Below are 24,091 nucleotides of genomic sequence, written 5' to 3'. Positions count from 1 at the left end.
GTGAAATCATCAAAAATAAGACAAAAATACAAAAATTAGAAAAATGTGGCACCAGGGCGTGATCCTGGAGACCTGGGATCGAATCCCATATCGGGCTCCCGGTGCATGGAGCCTGCTTCTCCCTCTGCCTGTGTCTCTGCCTCTCTCTCTTTCTCTCTGTGTGACTATCATAAATAAATAAAAAAAAAATTAAAAAAAAAAAAGAAAAATGTGGCACTACATAGACTAAAAATGATACTTGTTTACAATGTGAGAGCTGAAGCAAGAAAGCAGAATGTTGCCTTGTTTAACCTCAGCTGTGAACATCTTTGCTGGGCAACTCAGATTTTTTACACTCTGTGCATGTCCATGAGTAACAATGAAGACATCTGAGTATTGATTTGGGAGTTAAAAATAAGCTTTAGTGAGCAAGCAGATTTGCCAACACAGAATCTGGGAATAATGTAGAACAATTGTATGTTCCTCTGTGTTTTCCTTGATACTTCACTTTCCTGGCTTTCCACTTACCATGATGGCCACTCCTCAGCTTTCTTTGCAGACTCTTTCTCTTCATCCCAGACTCTACCTTAGCTCATTCCTTGGACCTCTGTCTTTTTTATCTGCACTTAATTCTCTTTCTCTCTCTCTCTATCTCTCTCGGAAGTCTAAGTCAATCCTTTATTTTAATTACCTGTAAGCTGATGACTTTTCAATTTTGCATCTCTAGCCTAGACTGCTCCAACAATTTCAGGCTCTCATTATCAGTTTCTTACTTGATCTCCACTTTGATGTTTAATAGGCATCTCAGTGTTAAAGTATCTAAATCAAAACACTTGATATCTCCTACAAATCTATTTCCATTCCCAGTTGCCTATGGCTGTACATGACACACCATTCACCCAGTTGCTCAAATCGAAACCTAAGGAGTTATCCTTAATTTCTCCTCTTCCTGCATTCCTCACATCCTGTACATTGGCAATTCCAGTTTGTTGTATTTCCAAAATATAACTAGAATCTGCCCATTTCTTTGTACATCAGCTGACACCATCTTCATCTAAGTCCCTATCCTTCTCACACTGACCAGTACAATAGCCTCCTAACTAAACTGCCTACTTCCATTGCTTTCACTTCCATTCATTCTCCATAGAGGAGCCAGAGTGATCTTTTTAGAAGTTGAACTGGTAAGGTCATCCTGAGCTTAGATTCTCCAATTGTCTACATTTTTTCTTAAAATAAAACCTGTGCAATGCACTGTGGCTGCCCTACAATATTTGCTAAATTCTCTGACCTAATCATTTCATACCACTTTGGAGTTTTTGTTCTGGAACATGCTGACTTTTTCCTGCCTCAGACCTTATTTTTCTCTCTCCCTAGAATATACTTTTCTTGCTTTTTTTATGTCTGGCTCCATTTTGCCTTTTGGACCCCAGATTTAATATCACTTCCTCAAAAACATTTTTCTTAACCACTCTATCTGCACTAGCTCTCCCAACCCACCTCTACCTACTGGTTATTCTGTGACTTATCACCCTGCTTACTTGCCTCATAGAACAACTTGAAATTCTTTTTCTATGTGTATTGTCTGTCTCCTCCCACCAGAATGTAAACTCTTCATGAATAGGACCTTATCTTTTTCATGATTTTATCTCTAAAACCCCACACATAGTGAGTATCAAGTATACATTTTTTAAATGATTCAATTTATCTGGTCTCCTACTAGATTGTTTTCAGCTTTTCTTTATTATTGTTAACTACCCTGACCATCCAACTAGGTTAATCCTTTTACATATTTCTTTAGGGGAAATTCCTTAAGTTGAATTTTCTATTTAATAATATATATACCTAAGTATTTTGTACAGTGCTTTTGACTATTATCATTTCTTTATCCACCTGCTCTATGTACAGCTATCTTAATTACTTCAGTATAACTTTTCAAATGAAAGTATTAAAAATTATTTAAAGAAGATATAAATAGCAAATGTTTTAAAATTGTAATTTCTACTAGTAATGTAAGAGAGACATATTCTAGACTAGGGAAAACTAGATTTTTATGTTCGATGTACTTTACTTCTCAAAGAGGTTTATTTTTAGTTATTTTATAGGTTCTAGCACAAATTCTCTCCATCAAATACTATGATAGATTTCATTTTTTGATAACAAAGGGAAAAATTGCACTTGAGTCTCACTAACATTTCCAATAATCTTTTTACAGGTTGACTCTGTATTATATTGGAATAGGAGTTACTGCCTTGGTTTTTGGCTACATCCAGATTTCCTCTTGGGTTATGACAGCAGCACGACAGACCGAAAGAATTCGAAAACAGTTTTTCCATTCAGTTTTGGCACAGGACATCAGCTGGTTTGATAGTTGTGACATTGGTGAACTTAACACTCGCATGACTGAGTAAGAGGATGGATATGTAGTATATTAACTTTGTTTTAATATAAGATATATCAGTGACTTAACTGCATTTATTTTCTTGTTTCAGTGACATCAACAAAATCAGTGATGGTATTGGAGACAAGATTGCTCTGTTGTTTCAAAACATATCTACTTTTTCTGTTGGCTTGGCAGTTGGTTTGGTCAAGGGCTGGAAACTTACCCTGGTGACTCTCTCTACATCGCCTCTTATAATTGCTTCAGCAGCCATGTTTTCTAGGGTAGGCAAGATGGCTAATACAGTGTTAACTGGAAGCAGGATTGTGAACTAGATCTTTTACTAAATTTGTAAAAAAAAAAAAAAAGGCATTTCTATTCATTTCCTATGTCTAAAAATGGAAAGGGATATTAAGTATCACCAATACTTTTGATTTTGTTCCCTATTAGTCACTTTTTTTGTTTTCAAGTTATTTGGCTGCAATGAGGTTAACTTTAATATCTTACTAACAATAAAAAACATTTCCCTTCATTTAGTAGCCTAGTACAACTTCAAACAATAGCATAGATATTATATATTGGATGTTGGGAGAGCCTTGTGTGTTCTAAATTTCCAGATAAATGTGTGCAGTTCATTTCACTAGGACAAAATAAGAAAATCCTAAAACTGTAAACACTTCTTCATGTCAGCCATTTCAAGTTTATATTTTTATAAGGCTCTTGAATTGCATTGAAAATGTCTCCTAATGTCTATTTTTGTGTACTAGGTAAATCTGTTTCAATTTTTTAAACAAATTATGTATCTTCATTTTAAATTATATTTCTAGCACTCTTTTAAGTACACCACAATCTATTATAAGTAGATTAATGTTATAACCTGGATTTGAAAACAATGCTCTTTGTTAAATCCAAAAACCACCAATATATCCCAATACCTCTCTCCAAATCAAACCTGGCAATTCTACCAATGTATATTATATATCCATCTCCTAGATTGGAGGCATAGCACAGTCTTAGAAATGGATGAGGTTTTTAATTTTGCAAAGTTAATTGTTCTTTATGGAAATCAAAGCCATAAAATTCACTGAGTTGATTTGCTAGCATTATACAAGTTCAACCAAAAAAGAATTTGCCACAATAAAAATATTCTATGGCTGAATAATTTAACAGGCTTCAATATTTAGACAAGAAATCTTTATTTAATGAGGCTTCTAGCATTGACTTTACAACCCTTGTAAAAATCTTCATCCCCACCATATTTGAAATGAGGATCCCCTCAATAGGAAGATTTCCCACTATGTGTTACTGAGATTAAAGCCTAAACTAAACTGCCTAGGAAAGTAAAATGGATAAGAAGTGTATAAGGAACAACAGTGAGAAATCTAAATTCAGCTATTATATTAGCTGGTTGTGAAAAAGAAGCAAATAAATATCAAAATTGTCCAAATGACTAAAGAAGCCAGGATGGGTGGTATCTAGCTTCCTTTCATTCATTTATTAAATATTTGCTATGTACAGGGCTTTTTAATGGGTGCTGCTTCCTCTCCAGTGATACAGGAATAGTAATCTTTACATGAATTCAGAAAATAATATTTATTACTCAGTATTTATTACTCACTCTATACTACCTTCTGATTTTTTAAAAGATTTATTTATTTATTTATTTATTTACTTACTTATTTATTCATGAGAGACACAGAGAGAGAGGCAGAGACATAGGCAGAGGGAGAAGCAGGCTTCATGCAGGGAGCCCAATGCGGGACTCCATCGCGGGACCCTGGGATCACGCCCTGGGCCAAAGGCAGGCGCCAAACTGCTGTGCCACCCGGGCTACCCCTACCTTCTGATTTTAACAACTGTCCAAACACGTCTTATGTAAAATCATCTCCAATTATGTAGAATATGTTTTGAAAATGAAATTTATTATATGGGTAGACAATAGTTAACCACTCATAGCTCAGAGAATAATTTTTCTCCTATTCCATTTCATTGAACCATTGTGCTAATTACTAAATTAAATCTCTTGCTAATTAAAGGAGTGGGAAATAGGATATATAATAGAGAAAAAGGCACATTTTTATTTTAAAATTTTGAAACCAGGTAAAACTGCCTAATATCAATACGTGTGATGTTCTCCTTCCTCTCTGTCTCTGAAATTTCACTTCTTAGTGTTGGAGATACAGCATTTACTAGGTAGGCTGCATTGTGTAGTAATAGCTTCAGGGGTCACACTCCAGACATATGCAAGATCATCTTCTTCTTCCTGCTGCTGTGACCCATAGCCTCTGGAAGACTTGCTTTGACATAATAACAAATCAAGTCAAATCAGGCTTAGCAGTTTCCATAGTGCATCCAAAACGGACTGTGTCTCTATAACCCATCTCTAAATAAAGTCTTTCCCAATTTTATTAATTTAAGTACCCTATTCTAAGGTTTTAAAAATATAGGGAGGAAACAGTGAAGCTCTACTTGTAGAAGGCAGAGTACAGATTTTGACTGAAGATTACATCAGACTCAGCTCTTTCACTGCTTTGAGACTTTAAAAAGTCATTTAATTATTTCTGGCCATTGCTTTCCTCATTTGCAAACTGAGAAAGTTAGATTAAATGATATTAACTACTTTTTTAATAATAAAATCTGATGTTCTTGATTCTACCTGATTTAAATTCTGTGCACATTGTTGCTGCCTCAGAGCCCTCTTTTTGGTCATGGTTTATTACAGATAATCATCTCATTGACTACTAAGGAATTAAATGCCTATTCCAAAGCAGGGGCTGTAGCAGAAGAAGTCTTGTCATCAATCCGAACAGTTGTAGCCTTTGGAGCCCAGGAAAAAGAAATCCAAAGGTCTATTCCTTTAATTATGACAATATTTGCTTGATTTTATTTTTCCCAAAGTCTATTACATTGCATTTTGTCTTTTTCAGGTATACACAGAATCTAAAAGATGCAAAGGATGTTGGCATAAAAAAGGCTATAGCTTCAAAACTCTCTCTTGGTGCAGTTTACTTTTTTATGATTGGAACCTATGGACTTGCTTTTTGGTATGGAACCTCCTTGATTCTTAGTGGAGAACCTGGTTATACCATCGGAACTGTTCTTGCTGTAAGTCTTGTTTGAGAGCAAAGTAACTGGCCTATATAGTCTCTTATCTAGAATTTACTAAAAATTTGTCTTTGAATGATGATGAATATCCAAAGATGAATGTTTTTAACAAATATTTGTTTCCATCAAATGCTTTATATATACCTTTAAATTATAATTTTGAATTGGCAGGATTTATTCATCCAATGTATCTTTAAAAGCACCATGCTTTTACAAGACTCATAAATGAATTCTCCACTAGGATATTGAGTTTTCTTAATCCAACAGTCAAAAAGGCCAAACTCTAGTGAGACTTTTCCTTTTCAAACTTGCTGAGGTAAGATGGTACTCTAGATTCACCTTGTTGACTGTCTTCCCTCTGGAAATATTCTGTAGATTAAACTCTCCTTCCCTTCCTCTGTCCTTTTAGCATATAGTAATGTTAAAGACATACTATCTACAGCTCTGCCCAACATCACAATTAGAGATTAAAAAAAAAACTCTTAGGGGTTATGCATTAAATTTGAATTTATTCAATTATTCCTTCAAGTTTCAACAATAAAGAGTTAAGTTCAGCATTAAGAAAAATTTGTCTTGCTGAACTGAATTGATCTGGTCTATATATTTCAGTTTCATTTGGTCTTCCCATTCTATGTAGATTTCTTTTTTGTCAACTAAAGTTATCTTTTGCATTTGAGACTTTCATAATTAAGACTTTTATGTAAATGAAACTTGAGCATAAGGAATTTGGGGCACATCTTTTCTTCTCAATTTATGTGTGACTTTGGGCAAATTACTTGCTAAACCTAAGCTTCCTCATTTGTAAGATAGGGAAAAAGCATCTGGCTTATGGGGTTCTTTCCTTATTTCACTTTTTGCAGAGATCTGTCTGTCTGAAACTGAAAGACGTCCAATAATACAAGAATTTAGAAACTGTTGGACAGAAATAGTGTAACGTCTCTATGCTAGTGAAATGTATCACATCCTTTGTAAAGTTTAAGGAATTGACCAGCAAGGAGAGAGTGCAATTCACCTCCTCAGTCAACCAGTAAGCACTCCTCAGTAAGCAGATTTTCCTACTCAGACTTCCCAGCAGATGATAAGAAGACTATGGGACAATCAAAAGTTGTTCCACATTAAGAAAAAGCTATCATACTTAAATTAACTTGTTTCCTTTATGTTTGACAGGAGGTTCCATTCTTTCTACCTAATTCTCCTAATATCTCTCTGAATCTCAACAACATATACACTTCATTCTGTTGTCTCTCTTACATAACTGGAGAGAGTAAATATTATTTTCTTGTTCCTATAGGTTTTTTTTAGTGTAATCCACAGTAGTTACTGCATTGGAACAGCAGCCCCTAACTTTGAAACCTTCACTATAGCCAGAGGAGCTGCCTTTAATATTTTCCAGGTTATTGATAAGGTAAGACTTCAAATTGCTTTGAAAGATAACTACCATTACTACAAGAAAGAAACCAAAAAATTGACACACTCATTTCACTAAAACAAAAAGATGGGCAAAATCCATGTTGGGAAATTGGCTGTGGAAAGAGATTGTTTTAACTCTTCCACAAGGACATTGTGTTTTATTGAAATCTTCATGTCTAACTCAATATACTTCTGAAACAGAAAATATTGTAAAAGTAAACCTTCTTTAAACTATTTTTAGGAGATACAGTGTTGTTGAATTTTTATAACATTTTCTTTGTTTTTCCAAGAAACCTGCTATAGATAACTTTTCAACAACAGGATATAAACCAGAATGCATAGAAGGAACAGTGGAATTTAAAAATGTTTCTTTCAATTATCCATCAAGACCATCTGTCAAGGTACCTTAATTTAATTATAGAATTGTGCAGTTTTCTGCCATTATCTTATACTGGCTAAGATCTCCTCTTAAGAGATTATTTAGGATCATTTTGACCAAGATTTTGCTACTTTTCTTTAAGACTTCAGGAGAGAAAGAAGAGAGAGAGAGAGAGAAAGGGAGAAGGAGGAAAAGTAGGAGGGAAGGAAAGATCAGTAATGGATAAAAAACTCTGGAAGAGCTAAGTTACATTTTGCAGCCTCTTTTCTGCATTCAACTGAAACATTTTCAACTCCCTGGAATTCCTATCCCCTGCATTTGGGAGCACACTAAAATGTCTTGGATTGATGGCATCACCTATTGATGGTCCCTGGATATTATCCTACACAACAGAGACACTCATTTTAACCGTCTAGTCTCTAACCCTGAGAAATTATCCACATGTTATGACTTTCCCTTCTCCCTTTCCTGAGAGCTTTACTGCACCAGCATTTGTGTTTCAGGTACTTTCTTTCTCACTTTTAGATATATACAAATACTCACATGTGTGCACAAACACACATGCAACAAAAAGTTTATCACCCTCCATCATTTAGTCTTTGACAAGTTCTTGTGAAAATATTTATCTGTCTCTTCTGTCTTATTTTTTTTTCATTTTATTAGTGTATTTATCTAAAAAGGTGGTTACAGTCAAAAATTGCAAAGAACAATTACTAATAGAACATCCATTTCATAGAAAAAGAAGACCATGGGGCTCCTGAGTGGCTCAGTTGGCTAAGCATTGACTCTTGGTTTTGACTCAGGTCATGATCTCAGGGTTCTGAGATTAAACCCCATTGAGCTGCATGCTCAGGATGAAGTCTGCTTGTCTTTCTCCCTCTGCTCCTCCCCCTAATCTCTTGCTCTCTCTTGAATAAATAAATAAAATCTTAAAGAAAAAGGAAACCATGGTTTTAAGTAAAATTGATAAAAATTAATAATGCCATCAACCTTTAATGCCTTTTAAAGTGCCCAAATGCTCCCTGCATAACTTCTGTCCAGAATAGATCTATCTACTCCTACTTCCTTATTTTTCTCTAAGTCTTTAATTGAAAGCTCTTTATTTTTTTTAACTTTTATTACTTAATTACCATTATTGGAATAGTGTTATCTTCTGCCATTTTTCTTAACATAAATGCAGCATTTGCAACTACACTTGGGTTGGTTCTTGGAGACTTACATACCAATTTGCCATCATATTGCATGGTAAAGTGTTCTCTAGGTTTTAAACAACTATTTTTAAGTGAACTTTTAAAAAATGGCCCCCTTTTTTTTAAGCTAAAGAATGAATAATTTTAAACAAAGAAAAAGTTTGCTACTTTAAATAAACAAAATTGATTCTGCCAAGGAAAGTATAGAAACCAACTCCAGAGTAAAAGCACAGATGGGAGAGGAGGTATTCCCACCAGGAGTCCCCAGTTTCTTTTTTTTTTTTTTTTTAATTTTTATTTACTTATGATAGTCACAGAGAGAGAGGCAGAGACATAGGCAGAGGGAGAAGCAGGCTCCATGCACCGAGAGCCCGATGTGATTCGATCCCGGGTGTCCAGGATCAGGCCCCGGGCCAAAGGCAGGCGCCAAACCGCTGCGCCACCCAGGGATCCCCATGGAGTCTCCAGTTTCTAACCTCCTTAACAGAATTCTTCTCTGCTTGGCCCTTTGAAAATTTTATGTTTAGCATATTTGAAGGGTCTGTTTCTTTATAAATGGGGAAATCAAAGTAAGAGTCCAAGGAGAGATTCCCATGTTTTAAGCCTGAATACATATAAATGCAAGCAAAAATAGGTGAGGGTTTGATTACCATTGTCATTTTGGTAGGGTAATTTTTTTTTTTTTTTTTTGGTAGGGTAATTATTTGTCAGGCTTCTCTCACATTGCATGTCTCTGGGACACTGAAATCTGATAGCAACTCTCAGTTATTGAGAAAAATTTTAAAGTGCTACCTCAAGTTGAAATATCCCCATGAGATCTAGCACTAGTAAAGCTGGGTTTCTAATGGTGGAATCCCATTCATGGGAGCACCTAAAGAGTCTTGCTGGTTGCTTTACTTGGCAATATATTTTGCAATAATGTTAAATATGTTTTTTAAGAGAAAGAATTTCCTTAAATAGCTCATGAAGATATCTGGCAAGATAGTTACTTTCACTAACTTGGTAGACATGAAATTGATGTAAATTCAAAATGTGGACAGTTTGCTATGGCTAGTTAATATTCTAGGAGTACTCTTAATCTAGATCTCCTCTTTATATAGAGAGATGGCAAGAGATTTTTTGAACATCATTTTCTAAAATTATGTAGATTTTTATTATACATGTACATGAAACAAAATAAGATCTAAATTTGTTTTTAAGTGTCACAGAAGAATTCATTATACATTAAATTTCTGAAAATATATGAATCATATTCTCACCTACTTTTATAATATTTTTCCCCTATATCCCAATAGATTCTGAAAGATCTGAATCTCAAAATTAAGTCTGGAGAGACAGTAGCCTTGGTTGGCCCCAGTGGCAGTGGGAAGAGTACTATAGTCCAACTTCTACAAAGGTTATATGATCCTGACAACGGCTTTGTAAGTGCACCTAGCAAAATCATTCATAGCCTGCATGCTGAAATTAGGAAATATCACATATTATAGAGAGCTTACAGCTATATCAACTTCTAATTTTTAACAGTGGAGCTGATAGAAGACATTTCATTTTATTTTCTGCATATTCATTCATTCACCAAATATTTATTGAACACCTACTGTGTGCTAGGCACTATTCTGGGTCCTGGGGTACATTAATGAGCAAAGCATGAAAACCTCTGCCCTCATCAAGCTTACACTGTAATAAATAGAGACCAACAAATAAGTAAATTATATAGTATATTAGAAGGTGATGAAAGCAGTGGAGAATAATAACATAATTGTAGTACCTAGAATTTACAAGATTTTCAGTTTCTCAAAACATCCCAGAAGAATACCTGTAGAAAATATACTCTCTCATTTTTTTCTACTATCCCTAATGCTGCACTTGACTTTTTTACCCTTGAAAATAGCATGGAGAACAAGATTATGATAGTCACAGAAGCATAATTCTTAATGCTTCTATTCAGACTTCCAGCTATTTAGAAGAAAATCTACCCTGCTAGAGCTTGGTTTCATTTAAATTTGACTTCATAAGTCCTCATTTGGAGTATATTAGTCATTTATTCATGCTGTTAAATAAATAAATTATTAGATGTATGAAATATGCATTTCATACATAAAGTAGTTGCATAGAATACCTGTGCCCAGAGAGAATACCAGAGTTGGGGAGGAAGAAAGGCTCTATGAGTTATAATTATCAAACCCTGACTCTGTCATTGGAATATTTGGGAGTAATGAGTAATGGCACTATCTATGAAGAAGCCTTTGTTCATTTACAAATTCTATTATTTATGCAAATGAATAGAAGATACCTGTGCCTTTTGCTGTGAAATGGGGTGTTGAGAAGAGAGAATGTTTCCTAGGATCACCTGGCTGGCTCAATCAGAAGAGCATGGGACTCTGGATCTCAGGGTTGTTAGCTTGAGCCCCAGGGAGGGTGTAGAAATTACTTAAATAAATAAAAATTTTAAAAAATTTCCTAGAAAAATACAAAGGTCACATCAGTCTTAAAATAACAAAACTGAAGTTTGTTACATGTGTTGACATGATAATATTTATGGCTCCTGTCACATGTATCTACATAGTAACTAATTTGTGGGTCTTAGAATAAAGATATTCAGGTAGTTTGACAAGATTTTAAGCTAGTTTTTTTTTACATTTTTTTGGTTCCCATCAATCAGAAGAAGTCTGTTGACAATATACATATTATAAATATTTTATCAAAATAAGTCAGTCTGATCCCTGAAATACTCTGCTTCTCAGCTTATGGTTTGAACTAGTAAAAAAGACTCTAAACCTAATGCAGCATAAGGCATCACAGTATGATTCATTCCTTTGAATTGGCAGATCATGGTGGATGAAAATGATATCAGAACTTTAAATGTGCAGCATTATCGAGAACATATTGGAGTGGTCAGCCAAGAGCCTGTTTTGTTTGGGACCACCATTCATAACAATATTAAATATGGACGAGATGGAGTGACTAATGAAGAGATTAAGAAAGCAGCAAAGGAAGCAAATGCTTATGATTTTATAATGGCATTTCCCAATGTAAGTACACTATGTAGCCTGTGTCTTTAGCTTAGAACTAAAGCAGTGCAATATTCCAAAATAAGATTACAAAACAATAACCTCTACAGAGTAGGGGGAGTGTGAATAATTATTGGATTGTCCTAGATGAAATATCTATGAATGAGAAAGCATGGCAGCAACCAAAAGTAGAAATGCACTATTGAAAGGTCAAGTTTTAAAAATCATATTTAGTTCTTACTGGTTCTCACTGTATCTAGAAAAGAAAAATAATTCAAAGATGTATTAAAATATAACAAAGAAATATGAGACAAAATCATTAGTCCAAGCTGAGAATTTTGCTGTCTGCAAAATGTTGATTTGTAAGGCCATCTTGTGGCTAATAGTGGGAATGTCACAGTGTAACGAGACCCCAAAACCACATCTTAAATTAAGAGTAAAGACCAAAAAAAAAAAAAAAAAAAAAAAAAAAAAAAAAAGTGTAAAGACCGTACCTTAGAGTAGGCTGACTTTAGACCTGCTCTAACAAATTCTAAAACCAAACCATGACAAGATTTCCCAGAGGAGATAGAACCTATAGGTTGAGCCTTGCCAAGTTTAAGAGATTTTCTACAGATTCACCCCAACAAAGCAAAAAACCAGGATTACACAAGTTCAAAATGATTGATCAGGGCTTGAATTGCTTACTAAAACAAAAACCAACTTTGTTTTCAGAAGGAAACAGAATTCAGAGTCTCCAACATGACATGCACAGAATTCAGTATATACTCTGCAACAATTAAATATACAAAGAAACAGGAAACTATGACCCATAAGCAAGAAATCATAATCTAAATGTTTATTCGCTTAAGAAAAGCTTCAAAATGCATGAAGCAAAAACTGCTACACTTGAAAGGAGAAATAGGCAAACCCACAATTTTAGCTGAAGCCTTTAGCACTTGATAGAACAAGTAGGCAGAAAATCAGTAAGGCTATAGATGACCTGAACAATTCTGTCAACCAATTAGATCTGACATTTATAGAACCCTCCACCCAATAACAGCAGAATACCTTCTTTTCAAGTTTATAGGGAACAGTCACTGAGATAAACAATATTCTGGGCCATTAAAAAAAAAACAACTTTGCAATTTCAAAGAACATACAAAAAATGTTCTCGCACCATAATAAAATTATAGAAATCAGTAACAAATATATCTGGAAAATCCACAAATATTTGGCAAGATCAGGCATGTTCAGGATGGCATGGCTATAGACTAGAAAATCCAAATATTTGAAAATTAAATAAGTCATTTCTAAATAATCTATGGCTGAAAGAGAAAGTTTCAAGGAAAATTAATGTCTATCTTAAACTAAATAAAAATAAAACTTCTGTGTATCAGTATTTGTGAAATACAGTTAAAGAACTACTTAAGAGAAATACAGTTTAAGAGAAATACAGTTAAAGAACTACTTTCAGAGAAACTTACAGCATTAAATTCTTCTTTTGGAAAAGAAAAAAGATCCAAAATCTGTAAATGAAGTTTCCAGTTTGAGAAACTAGAGTAAGAAGAGCAAGTTGAAAGCAAAGCAAGCAGAAGGGAAAATAAGATTCGAGCAAAAATCAGTGACAGCAAAAACAGAAAACACTAGAAAGAGTCATTAAAATCAAAAGCTGTTTGTTTGAAAAGACTAATGAAATCAATAAAATGATAACAAGGCTGATAAAAATCAAAAAAGAGAAGAGAAATTACCAATATCAGGAATAAAAGATAATACATCAATCACTATTGATCTCAAAGAGATTAAAAGGTTACAGGAATACTATGAGCAAAGTTATGCCTGTGAATTTGACAACTTAGTTGAGGGTCAATTCATTGAAAGACACAGACTACCAAAACTCATTCAAAATAAGTAGATAGGGGCGCCTGGATGGCTCAGTCCATTGGGTGTCTGCTTTTGGATGGTGTTGGTTCCCACACTGGGCTCCCTGCTCTGTAGGGATCCTGCTTCTCCCTCTCCCTCTGCCCGCCACTCCCCCTGCTTGTGTGCTCTCTTTCCCTCTCTCTCTTCTTTCTGTCAAATAAAAAAATATATATTTTTTAAAATATAACTAGATAATTTTAGAAAGACCTATAACTATAAAAAAGTCAATTAGATATCTAAATAGTAGCAACAATTACAAATGAAATTAAAATTAAAATTAAAAGTGGCAGGGTGCCTCGGTGGCTTCATCAGTTAAGAGTCTGCCTTTGACTCAGGTCATGATCCCAGGTTCCTGGGAGCGCTGCATCAGCCTACCTGCTCAGTGGAGATCCTGCTTCTCCCTCTCCCTCTTCCCCTGTCTCCTGCTTGTGCTCTCTCAAATAAGTAAATAAAATCTTTAAAATAAACAAGTAATAAAATTAAAAGTTCCATTCACAATAGCATCAAAAATATTAAAATAGAATAAATTTAGTGTAAGGTATAAATCTTCTATATGAAAAATATGAAACATTTCTGAGAGAAACTCAAGATCTAAGTAAATAGAATGTAACTTATTCATTGATTTAGATATTCAGTATTTTTAAAGATATGTGTCCTCCTAAAATTGATAAATTTATTGCTATACCAATCAAAATCCCAGGAGTCTTTTTTGTGTGTGTCTAGAAACTGACAAGAACATTATGTACATGAATGTTCATAGCAGTGTTATTCATAATATTCAAAAGTTAGAAACAATCCAAATGTTCATCAGCGGCTGAATGGACAAATTTGATTGATATATGGTTGTTAGATGAAATACAAAGTTTTCAGTACATTTTGAATTTCAGATGAACAACGAATAATTTTAGCATAAGTTTTAGCATTAGTTTTAGCATAAATGAATAATATTAGCATATCCCAAATATTGTATGAGATATGCTAAAGAAGTAGTCACTGATAACAGAAAATCGAAATTAACTGAGCTCTGTATTTTTTTTGTTTTTATCTGTTTTTGTTGAATTTGGTAACCCAAGGTAGATTCACATTGTGTGAAGCACTACTCAGAAATAAATAGGGGTGAATTGCTGATACACACAATGTGGATGAATCTCAAAAATATTATGCTAGGTAAGACAGACCAAAAAAGCACACACTGCAATTATGGCAAGGCTGCAGCATACAAGGTTAATATACAAAAGTCAGTCATTTTCCTATATATCAGCAATGAACAAGTGGAATCTGATATTAAAAGCACAATCCTTGGGAAAAAAAAAAATAAAAAAAATAAAAGCACAATCCTAGGGGCACCTGGGTGGCTCAGTTGTTTGTGTCTGCCTTCAGCTTAGGTCATGATCCCAAGATCCTGGGATTGAGTCCTGCATTGAGCTCCTTGCCTAGTGGGGAGTCTGCTTTTCCCTCTCCCTCTACCCTTCCCCACTGCTCATGCTCTCTTGCATGTGCTCACTCTCTCTCACTGTCTCTCAAATAAATAAATAAAATCTTTTTAAAAAAGCACAATACCATTTACATTAGCATCCAAAAAATGAATTACTTAGGCATAAATCTAACAAAGTATGTACAAGATCTATATAAAGAAAACTGCAAGACTGATGAATGAAATCAAAGAATTTTTTCAATGGAGTGATATTCCATGTTTGTAGAGAGAAAGACTCAGTATTGCCAGATGTCAGTTCTTCCCAACTTGATCTATAGATTCAGTGCAATTCCAATCAAAATCCCAGCAGGTATTTTGTGATTATCAACAAACCAATTCTCAAGTCTATAGGAACATTTGGGAAGACAGTTTGTTGTAAAACTAAATATATTCTTATCATATTATTAATAATCATGCTCCTTGGTATTCACCCAAAGGAGTTGAAAACTTAAATTCACATAAAAACCTACACACAAATGTTTATAGGAGCTTTATTTGCATCACCAAGGCTTGGAAGCAACCAAGATGTCCTTCAGTCAGTGAATGAATAAATGAATGAATAAATAAACAGTGGTATGTCCAGACAATGGGACATTCATTATTCAGGGCTAAAAAGAAATGATCGATCAAGCCATGAACACATGGAAAAATCTTAAATGCATATTACTAAGTGGAAGAAACCAATCTGAAAAAGCTGGATCTGAAAAAGCTACATACTATGTAATTTCAACTCTATGACATTCTTGAAAAGGCAAAACTATAGAAACAGTAAAAAAGGTGTGTGGTTGTCAGAGTTTGAGGTGCAGGTGGGGATGAATAGGCAGAACACAGAGGATTTTTAGGGTAGTGAAAATACTCTGTATGATACTGTAACAATGCAAATGTCATTACGCATTTGTCCAAACTCATTGAAAGTACACCACCAAGAGTGAATCCTAATATAAACTATGGACTTGGGTGATTATGATGTGTCAATGTAGTAGGTTCATCAGTTATAACAAATGTACCACTCTGGTGGAGGATGTTGATAAAGGGGGACACTGTGCATGTGTGTGGCAAAGGTATATGGGAAATCTCTATACCTTCCTCTCAATTATACTATCAACCTAAAACTGCTTTAAAAACTAAATAAATAAAAGGTATGCATTGTATGATTCTATTTATTTGAAGTTCTAGAACTAGTGAAATTAATTTATAGTGACAAAAAATCAAATCAATGTGTGGATTTGGACTGGAAAGATTCATGAGGAAACTTTCTAGGGTGATAGAAATGTTCTATATCTGTATTGGAGTGGTGGTAACACGGCTATACTCATTTGTCAAAACTCATAAAACTATCCTTAAAATGTGTGCACTTTACTGTATATAAATTATTTCTCAATAAGGTTTATGTTTTTTTAAATGTGAAGGTCAGACTCTAGAATAATCAAAGGTTTAGAAATACTATTTAAATTTATATCCTTGAAGAAACGAGTTTTGGACCATGGACCTAACCCAATACAGTATTGCTAACTATGTTTTGTTAGCTCTAGAAATTATCTCCGATCTCAAATATCTAATGATATCTACTCTGTTAAAAATATATATGCCCAAAAATAAAAAAAAAATAAAATAATAAAAGGCCTAAAATTGTCCCAAGATGAAAAAATTTTTGAGAAGTTTGTTTTTGCATTAATGTTTTTCATACTTTTTTTCAGAATATCCAGGAAGGAAATTTTGAGTAATATATTAAATGGCTAGTCAGCCTTTCAAATAATAGTTAAGAGTGTAGTTGTATTACTGAGGTTCTTTTAAAGATATCAATGCATTCTAAAACTATCTTTAAAAACTTTGAAAATTGGTTCAAATTATTATTAATCTTCCTAAAAATCCTTGATTATCATATTTTTTTGTCCTAGCCAAATTTTTCTTAGGTCTCTTCTTTACTTGACTTTTCTTTTTCAAATAGTTGTTTGTTTTTACTAAGAATAAATCAAAGGTCAAAAGCAGACAGGCTGAAGTAGTGATTAAGCTGGTATTAAAACACAACTGTGATTGTCATTTCCTGTTCAAATGATTTGATCATGCTGCCTTCTGTTTCTGTGCTTTTCCTATTTTTCATTAGAAATTTAATACCTTGGTAGGAGAAAAAGGAGCACAAATGAGTGGAGGACAGAAACAGAGAATCGCAATTGCTCGAGCTTTAGTTCGAAAACCAAAAATCCTGATCTTAGATGAGGCTACATCTGCCCTAGACACAGAAAGTGAATCAGTTGTTCAAGCTGCACTGGAGAAGGTAAGTGAGCAGATCATTTCTTGTTTCCATATTCCTAGTTCAACACTGTTTTTAACACAAGAGAGTTTGGCTCTGCAGATTATTTCTTGAGTTCAGTCTCTTTAAGGTATTGATGCAGAGTATTCACCCTTGTAAAAATGTATATATGTTGGCTACAGGAAGTGATTTGGATGAGAAAAGATGCTGTAGTTGGTGCTATAAACATATAAGAGGCTGATATCCAAGCAATCATCCCATATATGCCTCCTTTTGAATAGGTATGCACTGTACACTTCCCATAGTAACCCCACATCACTACCACCATCATAGCTATAACCATATCCACTCTTAGCCTCTTCTATACACACTTGTGGGGTTCTCTTCTGTGACCTATTTTTCCTCTTTAAACCCAAGAGGTTTTTTTTTTTTCTTTCTTTTTTTTTTGCCCCCCCCGCCCCAACCCAAGAGGTTTTAACTTAATTTCACCTCCAGTGGGGAAGCAAATAGTGTTGTTTGTGCTGGCCCTGAACCAAGCTCCTCTAAGAGCCCTGGATCCTCTAACTTCACACTAACCCCCTGCTTACTACATGCTACTGATATGGTTTAGGACCACAATGCAGGGATGGTACTTTACCAAACTGCATTGCATTTCAGAAAGTAGTTGGTGGCAATGATATGAAAAACCATCAAATACTTTTTTTAATGAGCAGCCGTTCTTTTACTTTTTTAAAAAAGATTTATTTATTTAAGAGAGAAGGAGCAGGGGGAGGTGCAGTGGGAGAGGAAGAGGGAGAATCTCAAGCAGACTCCCCACTGAGGGTGAAGCCTGACACAAGGCTGAATCTCAAGAACCTGAGATCAAGAGTTGAGCTGAAATTAAGAGTAAACACTTAACTGACTGAGCCGCCCAGGCGACTCCCAACCCCTCTTTTAAATCATGGCCTTCAAACCCTTCAGAAGGCTTAATGGCACATATTACTTTGAGTCTGTTTGAAAATCTGTTGTGTTTTCCTGTCTAAGAAAATTACAGGCTTTTTCTTTTTAAATACGAACTTTGTGCAACGAGAAATGGATATTGGCAGCCAGAGTGCCCACTGCTTATTGAATAATCTATTAGTTATTATTATCAACTTGTAAATCATATTGTGTAAGTTTTTACCCTAGTTTCCATCATACAATAAGTGCCACATGATGTTCATGATATTTCTTATTTCTGTAAAGCAAACAAATGATATGAAAGTCCATGTTTATTGTAGACACTTTGCCAATTTGGTTTATTTTGATGGAGAAGAAACAGTGATTCCCTCTAATGATGACTGATGCTTTATTCATTTTTTTATACTCAGTAACTAGGACTGGGCTCTATCTGTGGAATGCACAGATTGTGCAAAATGCACAGAATTGTGTTCAGTGGTGATGCTTAGTTACTTAGGGCTTGAATGTACAAAAAAATTACACTTAACATTACTGTCTTTTAACTAAGATTTGCCTTTGTTTTATTGAGATATAATGAACATATATATAAGATTTTTAAAAACATATTGTGAGAGGGTACAGTGTTGTTTAGAGGTTAAGGGTCCATTGCTTTTTCATCCAATGTGTTAATCACTTCAGGCAGTCAGAACCTGTTCAGACTTTTAAAATAATAGCTGCTTGGTAACATATTAAACTAATAAAAGTCTTTTTTACTACCTGTTAAAATCTATACCATAATAAAAAGAGAACAACACAAAATGTAAACTATGATTACAATTATATACAATAGGTGTGCATGTGCACAAAATTGAGGACAACATATATGAAAATACCAACAGTTGTATGGCAGAACTATGAAGGAATTTAAGGTTTTTTAAATTCATTTACTATTATAGTTTTTCAGTTTTTAAAGATGAGGGGATTATTGACATGGTGGAGATATACAGGTGTGAAACTGCTTTAAGTAGGTTTTGCTGGTCTTTTGTGGGATGAAGGTAAATGGTAACCAATGACGTGACAAGTAGCACAATAAATTGAATAATTATATATGCCTAAGTTTATTGGAAAATGACTCATAGCAAAGAGGAGAATTAAAATACAAGCAAAGTAATGAAAGCTCCAGTGCCATGAGCATCTTCTATACATACCACACAGAGGGCAATTATAGAATCACACCTGTGGAGAGGCCCCTACTTAGAAAGGATGGCATGCAGCAGATCTCATTTCTGTTCATCTAAGAACTCTCAGACCTGCTGCATAAAACGGCCTAACTTACAATAGTTAGCACATTTTTACAGCTCAAAATATCTTAAAGCTACTAACCAAATAAAGAAGGAACGATAAATATATTATTGCTGAATACCTGTGTCTACCTCCCTCCACACCCAGCCTTCATTTGTTCCTCCCAACCCCTCCTTTCCATTACCCCCATTGTCTTCCACTTATATCAAGCTCTAGAATCAGTCAAACTAATCCATAGTGATTTTTAAAAAGAAATCAAGGAGCACTTGGGGGTCTCAGTCAGTTAAGTGTCCAATTCTTGATTTTGGCTTGGGTCATAAACTCAGGGTCATGAGATCAAGCCCCATGTTGGGCTCCATGCTCAGGGGAGAGTCTGCTTAAGATTCTCTCTCTCTCTCAATTCCTGTGCCCCCCCCCCAACTCATGCTGTCTCTCTAGAATAAAAATATATAAATCTTAAAAAGAAAGAAAGAGAAATCAAATCAGTAGTTTCCTGGAACAGAGGGTGGATTTTGACTAAAAAGAGTATGAGGGATCTATCACTCTTATCGTCACTTGGATTACTGCAGTAGCTAACTTACTGCCTCAGCCCATGCCCATACAATCTTTTTTAACACAGCAGTCAGGTGATACTAGTAAAATGTAATTCTGATCGTGTCATGCTTCAGCTTCAAATCCTCCAATGGCTTCTTAACTCATTCTTCACAGTAAAAACCAAATTCCTTACAATAAGCTACAAGGTTCTATGGAGTCAGGCTCCAAGCTCCTTCTGGAACGTCACATCCCATCATTCCTCTCAACACTGGCTGCTCTTTAAACATGCTATATCACTTCTTATCAGCTAACATACTATGTGTGCATTTGTTTATTTTGTTGTCTCTGTTCCCCCACTGGAATGTAAACTCAGTGGTGGCAAAGCCTTTGATTGGTTAACTGCAGTGTCTCCAACACTAGAATGATGCCTAGTCCTTAGTAGACAGCCAATAAGCATTTGTTAAATGCATTTTGGATGAAAACAGTTTCAAGGCCTGAAGTTCTATTTTCTGGATTTCTTAAGTTAGGCTTGCAGCAAATTAGTTTTGCTTCACTTATCATGTTCATTAGAGGGACCTAGGGTAACTGGATAAGGATTTATGCTACAGGCTATGGGGTTCCACTCTGCTACTGATTTGGACCCAGCATGCCAATGCAGCAGGCTTCCATTCAGTCCCAGTAAAGGAGGAATGGCAGTAACCACTTGTAGGCCCCTGGGGAAGCAGAGGAAGCCCACACTGACTTTGGGATAAAGCCTGGAAAGCTCTTTGAAATGTTAAAAGTGGTATGCAAATCTAGAAATAGTTATTACCAAGGGAGGGTCAGCTATACCACATCAATGGAGAACCTCTAAAAAGACCCCTTGCTAATTATGAGGGAAGGGTTTCCCTTACAGTTTTATTCTTTGAAGAGGCAGAGCTGCTCATAGGCTTTTCTTTATCATTACTGTTCTTTCTTACTGTGATGCACTCTGCTGATCTTTCTCAGAGGCCCCTTAACATATTTATATTACTTGGAGAACTGAACAATAAGAAAATTGGTATGCTGCATTAAGCTGTGGACTACTTTATTGAATTAACCCCAAAGAAACGATTATCCAAAGTTAAAGAAAAGTTAATTATTACACATTTTGATGTCTCTTTGTCAATTAAATATCTTGCTTTTGTATGTAGAATTAGGAATGTATTCAATTTTTTCTTCTTTTTTTTATTTTTATTTTTTTTTGACCATTTGTAGCAACATTATAATAGTTGAGAACAGAAAGGGAATTTCTGCAAGGGGATTTCCTTGGCTAGAATTTAGCCAAAAGAATAAAGGTAGCATAGAGACTATCTCATCCGAAAAGCATTAGGGAATATTTTATAAACCTGCCTAATCAAGCTCACATTTGTTAGGCTTGGTGTTAAACTATATAGATCACTAATTTATTTTAGGGTAGTGCTTCGCCTTCTTTGATAGATCAGGTCCCCATTGAGAATCTGACTAAGAAAGGGAAAAATAAACCACTGTAACTCTTCAGAAAATCTACAAATGGACATGTATACAAATATTTACATATAATATATATTGAGTCATTATATATATTATATATTTAATTGATATATATATATATATATATATATATATATATATATATATATCAAGCCATTCTTGAGTCATTATTTCAGGTGTAATAAAGGAACAAATGGGTGATAATAGCTAATCATTGTAAGAACCCAATGAGGCAAGAACACTTCTTTTCCAATTTTACAGATTTGCACACTGAAGCACAGAGAGATTGAATAACAGCTAGACAATAGTGAAGCCAGAATGTGGACCCAGACACATTTCTTTAGCTCATTCACATAGCCACCATGCTATATTGCCCCAAGATTATATATTTGCTAGAGACTTAAGCTAAATCTTAATCCAGATCACTCTTCAAAACTAGCCTCTTATTAAAGATAGAATTACCATATATATATCCAGCAATTCCACTTCTGGGTATATACCCAATAAAATTGAAAAAAGGAAGTCAAGCAGATATTTGTATACTAGTGTACTAGTGTTCATAATAGCATCATTCACGATAGGCAAAAGATAGAAACAACCCAAATGCTCATAGACAGATGAATGGATAAACAAAATGTATGTATATACAATGGAATAGTACTCAATCTTAAAAAGGAAGGAAATTCTAGCATATGCTACAGCATGGCCCTAGAAGATGTTACGCTAACTGAAAGAGACATGCAAAAAAACAAATACTGTGATTGCATTTATAGGAGATACCTAGAATAGTCATGTTCATAGACAGTAAAATGGAGGTTACCAGGGCTAAGGGAAGGAGAGGAATGGGAAGTTATGGTTAAAAGGGGTATAGAGTTTCAGCGCGAAATGAAAAAAAAGTTCTGGAGTTAGTGATGATGGTTGTACAACAATGTAAGTGTACTTAATGCCACTAAATTATATACTTTAAAATGGTTGAAACTGGCTAAAATTTCATGTTATGTATATTTTACTACTAAGAAAAAAAAGAATGGCAATCTAAGCCTGAGTATAAAAGAATAGTGACATAAAAGGAATTGGCCTCTCAGCTCCCAGAGGACATTACCCTTAAAAATGGTTAGAATGGTAAATTTCGTGTTATGTATATTTTACCAGAATTTTTTTTTAAAGACAGAAAAAAAAAGCGCCACTAACCTCCTTCTAAAACTACATTGCCTCCTTGGGAAAGAAACAAACCATACCCCAAATTGAGGCTCCCATGTCAGCTTATAATAGACTCACTTTTGTCCTCTTAAGCTGCTTATTTTGATCCTATTTTATATATAGCTAATGTTTTTTTCTTTCACAAATGGATTTAAATCATCATTACTTAGCAGGACATTTTAGAGTCTTAAAAACATACAATAAAAAGCCTTAAAATATAGCAAAATGTTTTTCTATAAGTATCTTGATAATTTCTATAAATTTAAATTATTCCTAAGTCTCGTCCTCCCCCACAGATAAGAAAACTTTCTATATAAGATATTAATTTTTCTAATAGCTACCAAATAAAATATCTCTGATGTATTTTTTATTGGTCAGTATTCTGGGCTAGATAAGATATTATTCCCTCTTGGAAGTAAGATGAGCAAATTATTGTAGCATTTTCTCTTCCTAGCCACCATTTACTTCATCATTTACTTTTTGTTGTAATTTCTTCACAGATATTTGCTTAATTAAGTTAGATGAAGGAGAAAGATATTAAATGGCTATAAATAATTTTATTATTATCAATTGCTAACTTATTTAGAAGGGAAGGTGGAGATATTTCAGATTATAAAAAGAAAACATTGTATTATAGAGTACTATTCCACATTGCTCATTAGGCAATACATGTGGCCTCATCTCAGCAAAGAGTTTAGATTTTGAATGTGTTTTACTCTCTAAAGAGTCTTAATGTAAGTATACATATTTTCACATGAGTAGATCTCTGCAAGCTGAAAAGAAGAGGTTGAGTAGGAGGTGAGTCGCATTAAATATGGCTTCTAAGGGCCTAATATTTTACAACTTGTCACTTCATTTTATAAGAGAAAAAGCATTTTCAGACAGGTGAAGTGGCCTGACAGTAATTCTACATTGTTCAGCTATGGAACCAGTGTTGACTCAAAAGAATGGCAAGCCAAGTGGCTTTCAGCATCATAATAAGGTAGTTAATACACCAAAAATCCTGTTTCCCATATAACTACCATAGAGACTTTCTTATAGCAGATGGTCAATTAAAATCCAGTAGCTGAAAGAGGTGGAAGTTTATAAAACAGTAATGAGAGGTTTTTCAGACTGTATTCTTGGAGTACTAGGGTAACTAGGGTTTTCCAGGAGCCTCTTGAGGAAAAGGAGAGAGATAGGGTGGAGTAGAAGGTAGGGCCATGCACCACCATCTCCAAAAATTCAAATGGCAACTAACCATTAATCTGTATAGTTTATTTAAGTCTATTAAGTTCCCACATGTGCTTTCATTTAATAAAAGGATTTTGCAACCTAAAAATAAAAAAAACTTGAAGACCACAGATTGCATTGCATCATGGAGTATATATCAGTGAGCCCCAAGTTCACCTGAGCCAACCTGCTAGGAGGCAAGTCAGTGGGAACTTGCTGTGGGACCTGAGAACTCTGTTTACAGGCTTCTTCAGAGAGTGTATTACTACCCCTATTAACTGACCCACCAGTCAAATTCAGGCCTTTCAAATGTTCAGAGCTTTGCATTGTTCTTCTTTTCCTTTTGCCTACCTTTA

At 34.6% G+C, this 24,091-nt stretch overlaps 1 protein-coding gene across 17 annotated transcripts in view; it reads left to right on the top strand.

Moving 5' to 3' along the window:
• The window catches only part of ABCB5 (ATP binding cassette subfamily B member 5), a 162,691-nt gene that overhangs the window by 51,214 nt on the left and 87,386 nt on the right, over window positions 1-24,091 (top strand). For 16 of the 17 annotated variants that reach the window (XR_012010867.1, XR_012010869.1, XR_012010868.1 and 13 more), the window contains 9 exons: window positions 2,192-2,383; window positions 2,469-2,640; window positions 5,079-5,203; window positions 5,284-5,461; window positions 6,753-6,866; window positions 7,162-7,272; window positions 9,736-9,861; window positions 11,269-11,472; window positions 16,932-17,102. Coding sequence is in view for 13 of the 17 variants with exons in the window: in XM_072783828.1 (XP_072639929.1) it covers window positions 2,192-2,383; window positions 2,469-2,640; window positions 5,079-5,203; window positions 5,284-5,461; window positions 6,753-6,866; window positions 7,162-7,272; window positions 9,736-9,861; window positions 11,269-11,472; window positions 16,932-17,102 (1,393 nt within the window). In the remaining 4 variants the exon portion in view is untranslated. Of the gene's footprint in view, window positions 1-2,191; window positions 2,384-2,468; window positions 2,641-5,078; window positions 5,204-5,283; window positions 5,462-6,752; window positions 6,867-7,161; window positions 7,273-9,735; window positions 9,862-11,268; window positions 11,473-16,931; window positions 17,103-24,091 lie in introns of those variants that run through there. The other variant, XM_072783830.1, reaches the window with a different exon arrangement.

The sequence above is a fragment of the Canis lupus genome, chromosome 18, assembly GCF_048164855.1.
Source record: "Canis lupus baileyi chromosome 18, mCanLup2.hap1, whole genome shotgun sequence".
Taxonomy (NCBI): Eukaryota; Metazoa; Chordata; class Mammalia; order Carnivora; family Canidae; genus Canis; species Canis lupus.
The sequence above is the reverse complement of the archived record's forward strand: the minus strand, read 5'-3'. Positions and strand labels throughout refer to the sequence as shown.